Source organism: Anser cygnoides, chromosome 8 (genome assembly GCF_040182565.1).
Source record: "Anser cygnoides isolate HZ-2024a breed goose chromosome 8, Taihu_goose_T2T_genome, whole genome shotgun sequence".
Taxonomy (NCBI): Eukaryota; Metazoa; Chordata; class Aves; order Anseriformes; family Anatidae; genus Anser; species Anser cygnoides.
The window spans coordinates 26,943,176-26,962,458 of record NC_089880.1 but is presented as its reverse complement, the minus strand read 5'-3'; the positions used below and the strand labels follow the sequence as shown (position 1 = coordinate 26,962,458).

Genomic DNA, 19,283 nt, shown 5'->3' with positions numbered 1-19,283 from the left:
GGGACAGGAGTATTGGGTTTCATCACACAGCAGCACTTTCTTTAGAGACAAGGAAAGTACCCCTCTCTCCTAGAAATACTGTACAAGCCCAAACAGCTCAAGTTACTGACACACTAAATCAGATAAATTCCCCTCTATTTAAGAAAATGTCTTACCCTGACAAAGGGATGGATGAATTTCCCTCCATCTGCAGTACTCTGGCTGCTTGACTAGATGGAAACATTTGTCTGATCCCTCAACACCAACAACCTGTTTGGAAGCATCTGTTACATGGCTGTTACTACCACTTTCCCAGTTTTTGCTTCTCGATATGAAAACACCACCGCAGCAACTCAAGTGCTTAGGGAAATTTCCAAGAAGAAAGACAGTCTGTGCCATCTGACTAGGGAGGCACTGACCCCACGATACCACAGTCTGAGTCTGAGTCCACTGCAGAAATTCTTGCCAGCGCAAACGCTTGATCCAACTCGCTCTTTAATGAAGAGGTAATTGGTCATTATTCATCCGCAAGACACTGAGCAGACATAAAGCTGAAAGAAACAGACATTAACTTCTTGATATTGCAGCTGGGAGTTTGAAAGTCCTACCTTGACTACAGTGGAATCTAGATAATGGTGTGTACATAAAATATATTTAATAGACACCAAAAAAAATGAAGGATAATACACCCTTCTTTCCAAGCTCAGCATAAAACTATAGCTCTTTTATCCTTGGTTTACCAGCTCAGAGTAGATGACAGCTTTAGCCACATGAAGAGACCTCAGGAGAAACTATATATAGGGTGAAACAAACTTTTCTCCAGGAAGCTCTAAATCTAGGTCATCTTGCTTCTTCTGAGAGGTAAGAAAAACAGGTTACTCACTGAACAAGAGGAAAGATTACAGTTTATAGAGGAAAACAAAAATTACTTGAAGCGTGAAGCTTTTTTTTTGTGCAAGTGGACACTATTTTTTTCTTTCCTAAAAGATTGTTCAGGAGGATTCTGTAAAATAAAACTACTCGTACATTTAACATGGTGTCTCTGCACAGCTCACTCCACCTCCTGCAACTCAAGAAAGCCACTATATTTACAAAAGGAATGGGCATTCTTCAGTAAATTTATTTTCTAGCTTAGCCACACAGTAAAACAAACACAACCTAACTTCTTAAAAATTCCAGAGTTTGTCTAAATTCAGACATAGTGGAAAAAAAATCTCTTTTGGCACCTCACTTTTGGTTCTTGTAGATGAGTGGCTGGAAGGATTCTGCAAAAAGCAGAGCTGCACCTGAGTTACCGGACGCATCCCTTCCAGCAGGTTACTTATCACAGCACTACGTCCAGTTGAAGGCAGGGTGGCAGAGCAATGGGGCAACTCACCTGGGGCTGGGCCTGAGGCCATCCCTCCCGATCCAGCTGGCGGAGGACACGTGGCCACCACAGCCACCGGAGCTTCGACCACGCTGCCTCCCCAGGTGCCGCTGGCGAAGGTTTGCTTTGTGCTGTTACCAGAGCGGGCTGACACATTTTCTTGGCCCAGGACCGACCTTAGAGCAACGCTACCTATGCAGCGCTTTCTCCTTTTTTCTGATTTGCGGATCTCTGAAGAAATTTGCAGCAGAGGTGTGTGGACCTGTGTTCTCAACTTGATGACTACAGATGGGATTTTATGACTTAGCTGTTTTGAGCACTGTAAACACAGCTCATAGACCCTCAGAGATCCAGGGTCTCAGAGATGAAAAATCATTAACCTAGAAAAGAACTAATACTTAAATTAAGTATTTTTGCTTGAGATTTACAAATCATAATGTTTCCTTCCAAGAAGGTCAATACACTTCCAAGAATGCCACCCTTCACAAGACAATCCACAACTGCCTCAAGGTCCCCAAATGAAGATGTAACATTACAGAACTTGGTGAAGCAGACACTAAAAGCGATGACTTAGTCATATCTCATAACCTAAACTGAAGATAGACGGATGCAACTGCAATACAAACTGTAATACCTAAACAGAAAACAACCAAGAGAAACCCCCAAACATCAGAAACTGGTGAAGCAATTAAGCAAGTACTATTCGCATGCAAAAAATAAAGTCTACAAGTGTTAAGATATTAATTTTGTCTCACCTAAATCTGAATTTCCAGCATTTGTTTGCCAGTCTGAGCCTTTTATATAGTTTCCACTGAATTCAGCAGTTAACTGCCTTCTGTTAAGCAATAGTACAGACCAAACCAGTTTCACAGTTGGCTATGTCTGTAGTCAAGCAATTCTTACACCTGTTTGTTCAAAACCCAAGAGCAATCACTTCCCTCTCTGATCTTCAAATAAAATGCATTTATTCAGACAAAATAAATATTGGTCTTAATCTATAGTGCAAAGTCAAACTGTCTGAATTACAATTCCAACAACTGTGTTAATAAAATGCTGTGATTAACGTTCAGCGCGCAGAACAAGCTCTGTATCTGGGTTTAATTACAATGCCGAATAAAAGTCAGACACAGAGGCATCGTCCCCAAGTAGTCACGCGTTATACTGTCCTGTAGATATTGAAATGACGGAATCCGATGCACTTTGATCTCTTCGGTCTAAGTCTCCTGCAGCTCTAAAAGAGAAAGGGCAAGAGTGTCCAGCCTCGTCTGATTCTGCGACGTTCACACACTGAGTCATAAGGGATTTGTAATCCTACCAAGGTGCACCTTAGAGGAACAAATAAAGGCAGATAAATATTGTTCCAATTCCTTCTGGCTAGAGCTTGCACAGAGTCATCAGGAGAGCCATACAAAGTGATAGCGGTGAGGACCGCAGAGAACCTTACAGCACCTACAGAACTACTGTCCAAGTATGTGTATTTTATATGCAGGTATTTCTGGTTTAAAATTATTTGGCCATCTCTTTTTAAATCACTTTTGCCATGAGAAAACTTAGTATTCATAAAACTGACAGTATCTGGCAAAGTTTTGGTGCTTTCAGTCACGGCTGCAGGAGAGGTGATTCCCACCCTTTGTGTGAAACAGCGCCGAACGGGTTTTTACTTACACTGGATATTCATGAAACTAGATTTTTATTAGTCATAATAAAGGCATTTCCTTGATGCTTCTAGGACTTCTCTTAGCAGTCCAAACTCTAATGGCACATGGGCTAAGCTCTGGAAAACTCAGCACTGTCGGCCAGCTGAGATTCATCTTTGAGGATGAGGTTGTCTCTGCAGATATTTGCCCTTTGAGTTCAGTGAACTGAGCACAGGGACTGCTTCTGAACTGCGCCTCCAGAAACACAAACTGCTCTGGGTGGGGAAAAAGCAAAAGGGAGGACACGGAGGCCTCTTCAGTGTCCAAAAAATACCATCACGGGAAACAGGTTTCATTACTGCAGAGATAATAGTCTGCACATGCATCGCTGCATGCTGGGGCTAAGGGAGGAACTTAATTTCATGAGTCACAGTTTCTCCCATTCCTCCCACTGTTTCAGTCCTCCCTCAGGCACTTCAGGTCCTGAACTAAACCTGTGGCTGAAGACAGGCAGGAGGAGAGGCTCAGAAATCAGACTAGCCTTTGGTACGGTTTCATGCATACGTGCACGTGTGCGAAGCAGGGAGCGTGCGCGAGCTTTCTGATGGCTCAGCAGAAACGTCCAGTGCAATAAACCAGCTGGTTGTGATTTGGCTGACGCAACTGTGGTTGAAAGGAAGGCTCTTTTATCTTCTCCTCCAGTTGCTGCACGCATCTGTTGTTTGTCCATGTCACTGGTCGTGGATTGTGGCCCAGCAGCTTTTCTGCCACCGGCATTGTAACTTTCTTCTTCGTTGTCGAGAAACAAGAGCGGCCGACAGAGATTCCTACGGAGGACTGGTAAATAAAACAACCGTTCCTTGTAACTCCTTGGTCTCTTGGAAGTTGTTTCATTAGCTCATAGGAAAGTCATGGCCGCTTTGCTTTAGCCCATTCCGCAGACCATTATCTCTTCAAAACACGAAACTAGTTTATTTTCCGTGGTTCTGAAACCAAACTCCAGCTGTATGGCCAGCAACGTCTGCAGATCCCATCAGTGAACTGGCAGCACACACGGGAAACGTAACAGCTTCCTAAACACAAGGTGGTCCTGGATTTGGGGGAGGGCGGTATTGTTTGTTTTGATTGGCGTGCCTCAAAGAATGCTGAATCTCCACGGATAATGAAGATTCATTATCCTGATTAGGCAAGATTTTTTATTACCATCTCCACAGCCTGCTCATTCCTACTAATCAAGCATCTGGAACATGAGCTGCCAAATAAAAACTAAATTATCGGATTCCAGAACAGATTTTAGGAGACATCTATTGTCTTAAACAGATCTTCTGATAAAGCTCCCTCTCTACAGCAGCAGATTTGTTGTAAATTCCTGCAGAGGTTCATTTTGTAACAGAGGAATATTATTTTATTAAAATCAAATTATCACAGAACACTTTACAAACGTGAATTAAATTACTATGCATGTCTGCACTAAAGATAAGCTTTATTACTCCTCATTTTACAGATGAGGAAACTAAAGCACAGACCAGTTAAGTGATTTCCCAGAAGTTACAAACTAAACAGCAGGCTGAACCAAGAAAGACCATGGCTTATGCTAGGGCTGCTCAAGTGATTTTATTAATGTTGAAATCCACGGTTTCACCCAGCAGGAAGCTACGCGTGGACTCAGGTTTTGCCCACCAAGAAGCTCTACGTCAATTCCCCTCTGCCAGGCCAGGTGGCTGCTGCATTTTCCTGCCGATGGCAGCTGCCCCCTGAGGCTGGCAGAATGATCGAAAGGACGGCATCTTCAAAAACACATCCCACCTTCAGGAAGCACGACGTACCTCTCACTTCTGAGACTTTCACGCTGTAAGGGCAAATTTTTCTTGCAGTCTAAAACCAGACTGGAGCTTGCTTTGTCTTCTAGCATCAAAGAACAGTGACTCGCCAGCTTTTTTTTTTCCCCTGAAGAGGTTTTACTCTAACTCAGCCATGACATCCCTAAAAACCTGCTCATTTTGTAATTCCCTGGTCTCTTAGGAACTGTTTCATTAGCTCATAGAAAAGTCACGGTTGATTTGCTTTAGTCTATTCCGCAGCCCATTAACTCCTCAAAACATAAATACGTTTCTCCGTGTGTCCATGGGGAGGCAACAGTAAGGACAGGCACTGCGACTGGCAGATACCAGTTCGTCACTGGCAAGCAGTGTTATTTTTAGTTTCTTGGCCTTACATTCTGCAACCAGTTTGCCTAGAAACATTAACAGGGTCTCTAACAGCACTCGTTAAGCCAAGCCTCTTTCCTTCATCGAAGTGACGAGCAGTGACACAGCAGACAGGGACAGACCTTGCCTAAGAGCTTGGTCCAACTTAGACGTTCCCTGGGGAAACACGTGCAACACAGCGACCAGCATCCTGTCAAATGGGCTTATAAACATCTCATCTTCTTTTCTAAATTCCTCTTGCAAAACCTCCTGGCCAAAACGGACAGATCCTTGCTGACTGCTGACTCAACTACAGTAGCCTAGAAATTGACTCCAATATTCATAATTAGGAAGTGTTAACACAGAGAACTCAAACGTCAGCATACACATCCCATTTCTTCTAGCCATGCCCAACGTGTATTTATAACTGACCGGAGTCTGACATCTATTTTAAGCTGCAGAGAACTCCAATATTCAGCCAATGCTCATTAAAATATCCACTAAAAACAGTTTTTAAATGGTATTTTCACTATTATTACACCAAAAAAGTTATCTAGCTTTGCAATACCAGCTGGTATACTTGATCTGAAGATCTGCCTTTCTGCCCCTCTCCTCCCCTTACCCCCACCCCTCGACAGCAGCGCTCAGCCAGCCTGGCAGCCTACCTGAAACCACCGTGCATTAAGACTGGAAAGACAGGTGCACAATTTTTTGTTTTAAATAAATACTAACCATAAAGGAGTTTATACTCGGCACCCACAGAAAACTTTCTATCTATCCTGATTACCAGCAACAAAGTTATCTACACAACTTGCTAAGTTCTTCAGACATGCACAGTATATTGCTCAATAGCGAAATAATCTTGAATGCTATTATGAACCACGAAGTTCATAATATATTTCATTACTACACATATCTCATTTATATTTCATACATATATTTCATGAGCAAACTGAATATCCCTATACAGATATTTAAAACAAAACATATTGCTACTGCTTTGCACATCCACACGATTTACCAGAACAGCCCTGTAAGACACTGAGGGCTCGCAGATTTTCCAAATGCAGCTGTCCAAATTGTATCACAACAGTCTACCAGGACTGACTTCACCATCAGTGCTTGGTCTTTCACAGTTAGAGATATTAATATAGCACTTGCTCATTTTTGAAAACAAGTTATATAAGGCAGCCTAAGCAATCATATTCTTGAAAAGGAAGTAAACGACACGGCCTTACTCTACCATTTCTCCTCCATGCAGCACATCCTAAGCTTCACCTGCTCCATCGCTCTTCTCGTTGCAGCTGATGGGCACCTACACCCACGGAGTCAGAAGGCACACATGAACAGACAGACACCCCTGCAAAGTTTCCACCAGAATGAGGAATTGGGGGCCGGAGCAGTATTTCACCGACTAAATTGTAATTCATACATACATCTTTAGCAAGATGTGGAGGACAAGCAGAGAAAAGGAGAAGACTGCATATGCAATATTTAATACGCACATTTGTCTTACATGAAATTACTGGTTGGTTGGGTTTTGGTTTTTCCTTCATGGCTACTGCTCAGTATGCAGAGTATTTCCATCACATCTTTCCTCCTTTTATGCTGTTCCGATATACACCAACAGTTCCAGTGCAATGTAGTACTTAAGCTATGATGAGAGAGTAATAAAACCTTTGTTCTTTTGAGCAAAGTACACCCAATACACGCATCCACGGCGGCAAGTTCCAGACAGAAATGCAGCAGACTATACTGAGAAAAGTTTCGGACTGGCCACTTTCCCAGGGTCTCGAAGAAGCAATGCTGCAGGGCCACATCTCCTGCACTGCACCAGGCACTGGGAGGGGGGCACAGGGCCCCTCGGGCACAGACCTCTGGGCCGCAGGACAGAGGGACCAGGACAAGAGCACGGCGCCTGCAAGTGATGCTCATTTCACAGAGCAGGCCCACGGAGGATATTGCAGCAACCTCAATTTAGAGGAAGCCATGAGACAGCCTGAATTGTGCTTTCAAAACCTGCTGTCGCCAACAGCTTTTGGAAGATTATGGGCACACAGCGTTGGCTTAAGCTCATGTTTCTGATCTCTCGTCTCATTTTGTGCCTACAACTTAATCAAGTGACTATCCAGGTCAAAAGGTTTTAAATGAATGCCTCAAATAAAAAAAATAAAAATAAAAACCCACTGGAACATTTTATCTGGGCCTCTAAGACAACACAGGGTAGTACTGAGCACCAGAGCTAACTTTGGATCTCCTCAGATAAAGGGGTAAAACATTTTATCAGCCCATCTTCCATATCAACGTTTCAAACATGCTTTTATGAGTTCAGTATCAATACCAAAACTTACACTTATTTCTCATGCTTTTAGCTTATTAATTTAGCAAGTGTTACTTTTTTTTTTTTTAAAAAAAAGATTGCAGTGTATGTTGTCGACAGTAGTACCTTTCAGAAACTCAGGTAGAAAAGATGTATTCGGCACTTCACTGAACACATTCCAAAGCTCAATAAACTCTGAAATTGTTTTCTGCAGCTAAGGAACTATTTAAGAACAGAAATACGAGACAGGGATTAAGAGAAGTTGCACATCTGTTCTGCAAAATAAAATCGTTGGGAAGAACTGCTAGAAGTAAAGAGAAACTAGAAAAAAACAGTGAACTCCTCTGGAAAAAACAGCAGAAGGCATATTGCCAACAGATGGCGAAGAAGTCAAACAGAAAAGAAAAACAAACTTGAAAGCACACGCAATTTTGAGGACTTGAGAAGAAACAAAACCAAAGCTAACTTGTTCCTAATCAGATTCACCGGTTAGAAATGGAGTTGCATGTGCTCAGCGCTTAGAAAAACAGTTGTAATTCCAGGATTCTAAAATGGAGGCATCCAAAACCAGCATCTGTCTATGAAAATGCTGGTCAACTCTTAAAATAATTTCCTTTTCCCCTCAATGCATACACACACACTCTTTTGTGTGCTTTAATTATTTCCCATGTTAGCCCTTAAGCCTGATGCTCTGGAAAACGGCTGATGTTTTCATGGACCTCTTTCTCATAATGTGGATGGCTGTTTAAAAAGATATTTTCCCTCTGAAGCCTTCTGCCTGTAGCTTACAGTGCACTGACAGCAGACAGGTATATGCAGAGCCTCTGAATGGAAGGCATATTCCTCATTATTCCGTGCGCCTACACCGCCAATCCATTTTTCAATCTAACTTTTGGAAGCAGAAATTTTATTTCTGAGTGATTTGATATCACGCAATCATAAAATAAATTTGACATGCAATAGTGAAGTGACTATTGGAAGCGCGTTTTGCTGTTAGAAGTTCACACCCGAAAAAATTATGGCTTAACTAGATTCCCATATGGATGCCCTCAGCACAAGTGTGCCAGGCAATTTAACATGTTTTAAGTGTCAGAATAATACAGACTTTAGTTAAAAGAGATATACAAGTTCTTCTCTGCTGTATCTTCACCTCTTCATCGGCAAGCTTCCTTCTCTTCGCTTGCATACCTTGCAAGAGCTGTTCAGGAAGTTGGCACATCACTGCTGCAAACCCGAAGGAAGCAAACCAAAATATGTCTATTTCACGACTAAAGCTCCAGCAATTAGGTTTTAATCTTCCAGTTTCTTGCGCACTCCCCAATTGCCACAAACAAGTTTTGAAACTCATTTTACCCTCTTCCTCGCCTTCCCTCCTCAGGTCTGAATGTTCTCACATACACATTAACTCTGGTTAAAACATCGTGGATGAAGTATTTATCACACATTAGGACAGAACTCCTACATTCCCATTTGTAACGCTGAATCCAAGCTGCCATTTGGAAGTTAAAATGAGATCATAAGCTACTGCTGCCACAACAGCAATAATGGAGCACAAGGAATCCCCCAAGTTCAGCATTTGGCTTGTGCATTAGGCCTAATACACTTCAAAATTATCAATCCCCTTGACCTCAAAGTGCATGAAATACTGCACAACGCTGTAAGTAATGTCTTTTTTAAAGTCACAAATCACCATGGTTTAAGGCCTGCGGAACAAGAACCTTTGAATTTTGACGAGGAGACACAAAACACCACGTTACAGTGAGGGTTTAGCAATTGGTCGACTTGTGTATGGGGTTTTTGGACAGCAGTGCCATTCAGGACAGCCAAACACCTGTGCGCACATCACCTAACGCTAGACTGCTCTATTCAAATGCGGGAAGTTTGGGTATGAATGCACTTACTCAATAACGGAGGTCTGTAAGTTCACTGATTTTACTGTCTACCGTTTTCTCAGTCAACCATCCACACTTACGTACAATTTTTTTGTTTAAAAAACATCAAAAAACACGACACCAGCAACTGAGTAAGATGTCTGCTTATCTATCACTGAAGGCGACGTGAGAAGGCCTGCAAAATGGGATTTCTCAACTCTCTTAAGAGCTAACAGCTTTTTTTCCTTTGAAAGACTTTCCCAAGTCTTCCCAGAAATCGCAGACGTAAACGCAACAAAAATCAACATATCAAGTTGGCTGCCCATGCTATAACAAAAACACGATGCATTCCTAAACAGAATGGACAATTAGGTTTAGCTTAGAACAACATGACCTTTAAAAATATTAATCTGCTGTCAAACACTTTACTGGTCAGACAGTTCAGAATTCGGAGAAAAATAACCCACCTCGGGAAATTCTTTCTAAACGTTAAGCTTTTGCACTCGCGCAAAGCAAACAGCTACGCAGTGCCAAGCAATACCAGCGCTGTTCCCCTGCATCATCGATGACTGCTACGTATGTGGCTCCTCTTGAGCACTTAAGGGACTTCCTATCAGAGCTGTAATTCTTGAACTTGTAAAGCATTCGCAGATTACACGTCTACCCGGTTAAATACTTCCTGCAATTTTGTTAATTATACGTCAAGGTCTGCAACTACTGAATGACTCCCACCCTTGACAATAAAGAGCTCTCAAGCCATCCTCCAGAATTTGTGTCTCAGTCATTTTTTTTTTAGATTTCACTGATCTATCCTATTCCATCCTTCCAGATAGGAAGACACTTTTAAAACTCAAATAAAATGTGCAGCTATACTGTTGACATTCTTCCTTGTATTGTTTTCTTTTTTTTAGTGCTGTGCAGCCTTTAGAGGGCCTGTTTAAAGCCTTATACGTTTCTATATACGGGGACGGAGATGACCAGGAGTGGACGAGTGCAACCCCAAGTCCAGCTGCCTTCTTTGGGGGGCCATCGCATTGAACAGAGGTCAAAAACAGGCTTTTGGTTACTACTGGCACTGGGATTCTGCATCGCTACCCCCTTCTGCGAGGCACATGATACAGAAAACACCCAGCGTCTTTTCCCTCCCCGGTTACTCATCACGATGTACATTAACATATTCTTTCTAGACAGAAAAACCAATGGGAAAACGATCCCTTCCAGGTCCCCTCGGCAGCCGAAGGGAATAGGATCTGGTGGATTACAGAAGTTACTCGCTATGGATCGGTCCCTGCTAAAAATAAGCGCGCAGCGCAGGCTGGAGTAAATAGACCCAGACAAAGAGCAGTTTTTGTGCAAGTGCGTGTGGCCTCCCGTTTGCGAGTACGGAGAAAAGAGCAGCACCAGACAGTGATGTCACCGGGCGAGGACAACAAAGGAAGCGGCACTGCCCGAAATTCGGGGTCCTCCTCTCTGTAGCCAAAACCCGGAGCCTCCCCCCTGCCCCCGGCGGGCCCTCGCCTCCCCCTCCGGGCCCGGCCCCGTCCCCTCTGCGGTTAGGGCCGGGATCTCGCCGCCCCCCCGCCGCGAGGCCGGATCGCCGAGGCCGGGCCGAACAAAGCAGCGGCCCCCGGGGGGGCGGCGTCAGGGACCGGGAGCGCCTCAGCTCGCTGCCCGGCGCTGGGACGAAGGCACGGGGGCAGCCGGCCCCGCGGGGGAGCCCAGCCCGGCCCCGGCCCCCCCCCCCCCGGCCCGCCGCTCCCCGCTCCCCCCCCGTACCTGATATGGCGGCGGCGGCTCCTGATCCGGCTCAGCCCCGTCCCCGTAGCTGGCCCTGTCCGACTGCGACTCGTGGAGCAGCGAGATGTCATCCGACGTGGGGGACTTGAGGCAGTTCCCCATCTTCCCCCCCGGCCCCGGGGAGCGGGGCTTCCCCTCCGCCTTCTCCGCCGGACCCCGCCGCCGGCGGCTGGGCGCCCTCAGCCTCCCCGCCGCAGCGCGCAGCCCGCAGCCGCCCCGCCGGGGAGGCTCATGCCAGCCCCGGCCCTAAGCGGCTTAGCGGCAGCCCGGCCGCCCTCCCTCCTTCCCCCGCACGCTCCGCAGCCGCCCCGACCCCCGGCAGGGCAAGGCAGGGCACGGCAGGGCTCGGCTCCCAGCCCCGGGGGGCCCCGGGAGCTGGGGGGGCAGCGGGGGCTCAGCTGGGGTCCGCCCGCCGCCCGCCCCGCGGCAGCCCGGCGCTGTTGTGCTTCCTGGTCACCAGCTTTCTGCGCACTGGGCTTTGTCGCACGGCCCGCCCCGGCTCCTCCTCTCACTCCGCCCCGCCGGGCCACGGTCGCAGACACAAGGCCCGGTTCCGTCCCCGAGCCCGGGGGGAGCCCGGCCCGGCCCCAGCGGGCTGAGGCGAGGCCAGGCGGGGGGCTCCGGCCCGGCCGCTGCCTGCAGGGCTGGGGCTCCCGCCCTCCCCAAAATGGTGGGTGCCGCCGTGCTCCACCTCCCGGGGCTGTGTGTGTGTGTGTGTTTGCTTTCCGGGCGGCTGGGGAGGAAAGGCCGCCCCGGCACCGTGAGGGGACAGCGGGGTGGCCCCGCCGGGAGCTCCGTCCCCCCCCGGCGCTTCTCCGGTGAAAGGCTGGAGGCTCCAGGTCCCTTCCCGGCCCCGGGTTGTTCCTCAGGAGAGATCCCCCAAAGATGGTTTCCTTTGTGCGAGCGCCTGGAGTTGCTGGGAAGGGCACGATTTAGAGCCTGCAACTCAAGAGTGTGGAGAGAAAAGAAACATGCATTGTCCCTTCAGTGTTTCTGTGGTGGTGGTTTTTTGTGTTTCATCACCTTTCATGTGATGAGCAAGGATTAAGATAAACCACATATTTAGCTCCTTTACTAAGAAAAAAACAAAAACTTTTGGATATAAGTACAGGTACCTGCAGATTCCGAGAGAGTAAATGCCCCCTCACGCTAACATGGACCAATGTAGAGGGGAAACAACTTTTTTTCATTTACAGGACAACCCTTTAAATGCTTCCAGCTTTGTCAGTCTTGATGAGCAGCCATCTTAGGTCAAAGTATCTATAAACCAGTTGACCACAATGAAGTATTTGGCTCTACAACATTTACTTAAACATTCAAGAGGTCCTGTGGTGGTTGAAGAACTTGGAGCAGTGTTTCTGCTGATTATCCATGTGAGTTCCTCCTTGAAGATTTCCCTTCGTTACCGTTCAGGAGTTTTGTTTAGCTGTTTACCACTGGATAACCTAAACACCTTCAGTGTAAAAGCTACAGCAATTGAGAAGTTATTACTGATGTTTATGGGGTTCAAAATGGTTTTAGACCTTTCTAAGAAACTAAGACTAGAAATGTTGCAGGAGACATAAGCATTGCTCGTGATAGAAAGGCTTTGCAATGGGCTGATGTAACTAATAATGACTGCTGTCATGATGCGGTCATTTGGGTGTTTATCATAAGAGTGAGTTCACTTGGTTTAATAGGAGAATTAGGAAGGCAAGCAGTAGTTAGAGAGGAGCCGTTGCCTAACCCAAGAATGGTTTCAAGGTGAAAGCAATGTCAGAGCTGCCACTGCCAGAAACTTGTAAAGGATTTCCAGCCCTATTACAGGGATCTTCAGTTGTGCAGGGGCAACATCAGCAACAAGATGACCGGCCACTAGGAAGGTGTCTGTTCACTGCCACTTCACATCTTACTCTCTCTGTGGAGCTTCAGCCCCTGTAGTCGCTGTGGCTGCATCCCCAGTGTGCCTTGCATTCCTGATCCTGCACAATGGAGAGGTCTCGTGGGAGCACAGGGTGCCTCCCTTTGGGCTGGCATGCCAAGGTTTAGCTTTCTGTGGAAACCAGCATGCAAATGTGGATCCCTGGTCTCACCCTGATATGTAGCCAGGACACAGCTGGGATATACTGTGGGGTCCCACAGAATAGACGTTGCCTGTATTTCCCATGAGCCAGATCTCCAAAAGAACTATCACTAACTGCTACGCCCAGTTAAAAGTTGCGCCTAAGTAGGTACAGGATACTCTAAATTTGGGCTCCATTTAAAGGTGGATACTTGTCAAATGCCAGAAGAGGTCTGTTTTTCATGACAGACTCACAGAGACCGAAGAGGAAGCAGAAGTTCACGTTTGGCCTTGCAACGCTCTGCACCTGTGAGAGCTTTGAACAACGAAGAACAATTACCAGCCACTGCTGAGTTCTTTGAAGCGGAGATGGTTTAAGCCACTTGTTTTTCTGGGCCATTTACTCCTGTTATGTCAGGTAGGTGGTTAATGATGGCTTTGCACCACCAGGTCACAAGTTGCAAAGTGGTCCAGGAGACGAAGAATGGAAAAACTGTTCACAAATGCAGAAGTGTTGTCATTCCATATACATATGCCTGCTGTGGTGTGACTGTGAGGGTACTAGTTTTTCTACCACATTTTCTTGCAGTATGGGGACAAGAAAGCAGTCAAATTGCTTTTCAAGGTAGAGGATGATTGTCCTGCTCAGTGACCATTTCACGGGAGCCTGTCTTTAGGGAACCCATGACCTGTTTTCACTGTTTCTTGGTATTAAGTTACAAAAAAAAAAAAAAGGCAGATCTGGCAGGCTTCCCTCTGCGTGCTTTCTGTAGATAACTATTTTTAAGTACACAGGCTGCTTAGAAGGATCTGGTTTTGTGGGAATAGACGCAGAAGTGACCCTTATTCATACAGAATGGTAGAGGTGACTATAGATCAAATAGACTATACACCCAAACAAAACATTTATGAGCTGTTCATGCTGTTCGTGTTCCACGCAGAATTGGAAGCTCACAAGTAGGTTTTATATGGTCTATGTTTTCTGAGAAGATTTACAAATACACTGGCCCTCTTCCTGCAGAACTGTAGGGCAACTAAACCGATGGCTGCAGTTCTGTTTTTTACTTCCTCCCATAGTTTGGGGAACAAGTAACTATCAGACTGGATATTGTAGTCTTAAAATGATCTCACAGATACAAGGGAGAGCCATGTAGTAATTTAGGGCAGCATAGATATTGCTGGTAGAAAAGATGAATGCAAATATGAAAATTTATATCAGACTGATACTTATACAGAACTGGTAACCTATGTCCATGAACTTTTTCTTACCTGTAAACTTTTAAACTACTGGCTCTAATCAGTTGTCGAGGTGGGAGTCCAGAAGTCTTAATCTTGCCAGCATACACGATTAGTATTCTGATAAATTTTAACATGGCAATGTCATACACAGGTCTGTTCTGACCACTTCGGTCATTATTTGGCAGCTACAGTCTTGTAAGTGAAATGTATTTTTAAAAGGAAAATGGAAATTGATGCAAAATGTTTTTAAAGGATTCAAACAATTAAATGTTTGTTTTATTTTGGAGGGTTTTGGTATTAGGGGAGATGAGTTGCATGTCACTGTATTCTTAAGACTGGTATGAGCTCACCAGAGATCATGAGCTATTTTATCAAAAAATCTCTAAAATTCTTTTGGAGTTAAAAATCTAAAAAACACTGAAGACCTTATGAGTCTTTCTTCTTAAGAGTTTTTCTGCAAAACTGACATCATAATTTGACTAATTTAGAGGCAAAAAACCCTCTTGTGACTTCATTTTACATGATCCTTTGTTATGTTATTGTTGGACAACATATGTTTAATGCGTCATGCTCAACAAAAGTTTTTGAAAGACCTTTTGTGTCCTCAGCAAGGAATACATTCTTTGATTACTTTTCTTCCATCAGCCTTATCTTCCCAGCATTTATCATTTCTTATTATGTCTTATCTTTCTTCTGGATAAGAATCATATACAGAAGCCTAGTTAAGTTAAGTTCTGAGTAAAATCTTTCCATGCCATGGTACCCGAAGTTTTACAGATAGCATTGTTTGCTCAGGTAATGTTGGTGAACAGACAAGTTATTTTAGAACCTTTTCCTGGAAAAAAAAAAAAGGCTTTGTATACCTTTGGAGAACAGAAATAAATGACATTCTGCTATTATACATGTGAATCTTATTGTGGGAATGGACTAATTAATGAATTAATTTACTTGGTTTTAAAGAACGTGGCATCTTCTAAACTGAATTACTGTTTTCAGTTTTGTTGACATTTTAGTAGAACCATAGGCATTTCTCAGTATACATTATACTTGTATATTGTTTTCCAAGAGAGACTGAATGCAGCACAATAATGCAATTACAAAACTAATATATTTCCCTTAAATCCATTTTTAACGCAGTATTTTGCTCATGTTTCTAAAAATAACTTAACCTTCTGCTTAAGTTAGCACAAATACCGCTTATCTCACTTTAAGTTAAGTCCTGGTAGGGGTGTGTTTTCCATTGCTGGCATAAGTACGTTGCCTTCCATAATACCTGTTGTCCCCAAATCTGAAATGTTTTATCACCAAGGAATGTAATACTCCTTGTACTGGGGCACCTACACTGTATGTCACAAAGAAGAAAAAAGACATGTATTTTGGCATTAGAAAACAAAACAAAACACAAAAATCAACCACAAAAACAACCAAAGCAATCATCACACAAAAGCAACCTCTTCAAACAAGTCCCCTGTCACCGAGCTTCATGGTAAATTTTGTGTAGGAGTCAATTTTCCTTTTTCTCAGTGTAACACATATTACCACAGGCTCAACTTCAAGAGTGATCAGAGACCTAGAAAATATGATCTAAGAGGAGAGGCTGAAAGAACTGGGGTTGTTTAGTCTAAAGGAAAGGAAAGTGTTGGGAAAAGTGATAATGATCTTCAAAAATGTAAAAGGTTTCTGCAGATAGAAGGAATAAATTGTTCTTCCTATTCAGGGGATCTAGGGCAAGAGATAATGGATGTAGAGATTTAAGGTAGACATTAAGAAATTATTTCAGATTGCAAAGGCAGTTTAGCACTGGAAATTATTACCTGGGAATCTCACTTCCTGAAGGTTTTGAAAAGCAGGTTAGGCCAAATGTCTCAGGAATGGCTTTAGATGACGTAGATTATATACAGATAATTTCAAGAGGTTTCAGATGATTTTATATTTTGTCATTTCTTTCAGGTGATTTACACCAGATGTATTATTGCTATGTTATTTTAATTTCCATTCTGCCCTATATCGTCAGAAAATGCCAGTAAGAAAGCATGGCAGTAGATGACAAAATTGGAGTAGAACGGGTCATGAAGTTCCCAAAAGCAAAATATTAAGGGATCACAGTCGCTGCAGGGTGACTGTTCTGTTTGAACGGGAGTGTGAGTCACCGATACCGCTGCGTGACAGGCCTCAGGAGGCTTGGATGCTGGGCTGGCATTCAGCACGTAGTGGACGGTCAGTAACAGACAATCTCTGTTTTGAATTATCTTTTAAATTTCAGTTTAATTGAAGTGTTGGCCTTTCTTCACTATTTGCTGTGTGTAAATACCTTCTGACTTGGCAAGCAGCAAGCTCTATCCAGAGTTTGCTAATGGCCAGCGTGCTAGTCATCAGGTACCATCACTGCAGGTGCAGGGACATTCTGCCCACGATGTGGGGAAGAGATGGATATTTGGAGTAGCAGGTCCAGAAGCCAAAATTACCTCAACTAATGAAGAGTAATAAAGTTTATTATGATGTTGTTTCATCTGAATTTGACTTTTATCTTGGAGACCTTTTGTTCCTCATGAAGCCTTCAATTCACTGCAATGGTCAGGTGGTATCCAAAATGCCTCTTTCTTTTTGAAACAGAATTGGGGCTTTTGTCAGCTGAGTAGAATGTGCCTTCTACTGCTCAACTTAATGCACCTCTTGTTCACCTTATTGTAATTCTTCATGTTTCTTCAATTTACACCATTTTTCTGCGGCCTAAAATGTCCATAGATAGCTTACCGTAGATAGCTATAGGTCTTCTGCAATAACAGAGTGATTAAATGACACATGGAAAGATTCCTGAGAACCTCTGTAGTGCATCCTTCTGATATACAACTCTGTCCCAAGATCATCTATGGCTTTATCATTTCTTGTTTCCGAAAATTGTTTCCAGATACTGAATGACTTCTGTCAGTACTGTGTCCTAATCCCTTACAATTTAAAAATAATAATAATAATATTGCTACAGGTTAAACTATTACATATTCTGTCTGCATTGTAGCAGTGATTTTAGGTATCTGAAGACTGTTACCATGCTTTTTTATTTCAATCTTTCCCTAGGGATCATGATTTCTGAATCTCCTATTCTTTATGTTCTCCTACAGACTCTTTCTTTGGTCTAGTTTTTCAGTAAGCACAACATCCAAAGCTGGTCAGAGTACTCCAGTTAAAACCTGAGCGTTGAATAGAGAGAGCATTATTTAGTAACTGCAGAAATGCCATTTATCAAACTTAGCGTACTTCCTTTCATAATATAACGTAATTGACTTCAGTTTGGGGTGCACTGTCACTCTTTATCCTTTTCAGTGTAATTCCTGCCTCCTCAGATTTTCTTATTTTATATTTCTCCAGATGATTATTCTGAAGGGTACTATTTGGCACTTCCTGTTGCAGCGTTGGTCTGTGATGACTTAGCTGGCTGAAGTGCAGAAGACAAGTTACTGAAACTGAACAGAAGGAATGTGAGCAGAAACCACTGAAGGCTTCCTACAAAAAGTATTAGGTGATTGTGAGTGACTGCCTCTGGCACTGGGGAGGACTTAAGCTTTGGAAAATTAACTTCACCATCTGGTCAGAAGTGTTTCCTCTTAAGATTCAGTTTTACTTTTGGAATAGTCCTTTCTGCCTGTGTGTGTACCCTCCTCTTGGAGGGAAAGCAGGCTGGAAATATGAACCAGTGTTTGGTTTTGCATGCACAAATACTTCTGTTGTTTGTCTCAATACTGTGCTTCCTGCAAAAATCTCTAGCAACTGTATCATGCAGAAAACAGGAATGATTATAAAGGAAATCTTCATGATTTCTCTTGTTCTATGAAAAAGGATATGAGAGGATAGCTGTACAGTACCAGTTAATCTGTCCTGCTTTTAGCTGTGTGGAGATTCCTCTAGAACATGAAAATCTCAGTTGTTTAAGGTTACTTATCAGACAAAAGAAGAGGGAGGATCCTAAGGTTTGCTTTTTAGCAGAACTAATCACATATTGATTCAATAAACACTTCACACAAACTGAAACAAGACAGCAAAAGGTAATGTAAGTCTCTTCCTGTTTTTTTGGGGAAAAAAAATCAAAATATTTGTGTATAGTAACAAATTATTTTTCTTCTCATTTATTTTGAAGTGCCTGCCTACAGCTAGTTTTGTAACAACAAACTTTTTCCCTCTTTCAGTTGTTTATAAGAATTACAGACTCTACAGAGCTACTTTCTTTAATTTCTGTTGGAAGTGTTACCATCTTAACAGTAGCATCCTAACAGTGGAGTTGCAGACTGCTTTGGAAATCTATATATTTGGGTACACATTGACTTTTTTCCATTGTCCCAGAACAATATACACTTCATTTGGTGTTTTGGACTGCATACTTTTCCACAAAAGTTCATGTAGAAGTAAATCACTGTGCAGAAGCTCTGAAGGACATAGGGTGATTGTCATGGTGGATATAGTGCTGCTGAGCCATAAGCTGTACACCAGCACAATGCAAAAGTTAAGGAAAAGGTAACATCAGTTGCTGCTGTTTTGATTTACTGACGGAATGTTTTTACCCATGAAATGGGAAGTGGGGGCACAAATTTTAAATCCTGTGCCAGAATTTAAAAGCACGGTCTAAAGTGTTCCGGTCGACTGTGATGCCATTCATAGGTTTTGTATCAGAATCTTAAATTTGGATACAGAGATCCCCGTTGTAGAAGCCCCATCTTGTGGACAACTGTGGTGGTTTTACCCAGCTGGGCTGCTGAGCTCCACCACAATCGCTCCCTCACTCCCCTTCCTCAAAGGGAAAGAGGGAGAAAATACGATGGAAAGGGCTCAAGGGTTGATAAAAGGACAGGGAG

At 43.6% G+C, this 19,283-nt stretch overlaps 1 protein-coding gene across 1 annotated transcript in view; it reads right to left on the bottom strand.

The window, feature by feature from the left end:
• Positions 1-11,431, bottom strand: part of RNF11 (ring finger protein 11) — a 32,118-nt gene extending 20,687 nt beyond the window's left edge. The window contains exon 1 of the mRNA XM_048062072.2: positions 11,139-11,431. Coding sequence (XP_047918029.1) covers positions 11,139-11,261 — 123 coding nt within the window. The 5' untranslated portion in view covers positions 11,262-11,431. The remainder of the gene's footprint in view (positions 1-11,138) is intronic.
• Between the last annotated feature and the right edge of the window lie 7,852 nt (positions 11,432-19,283).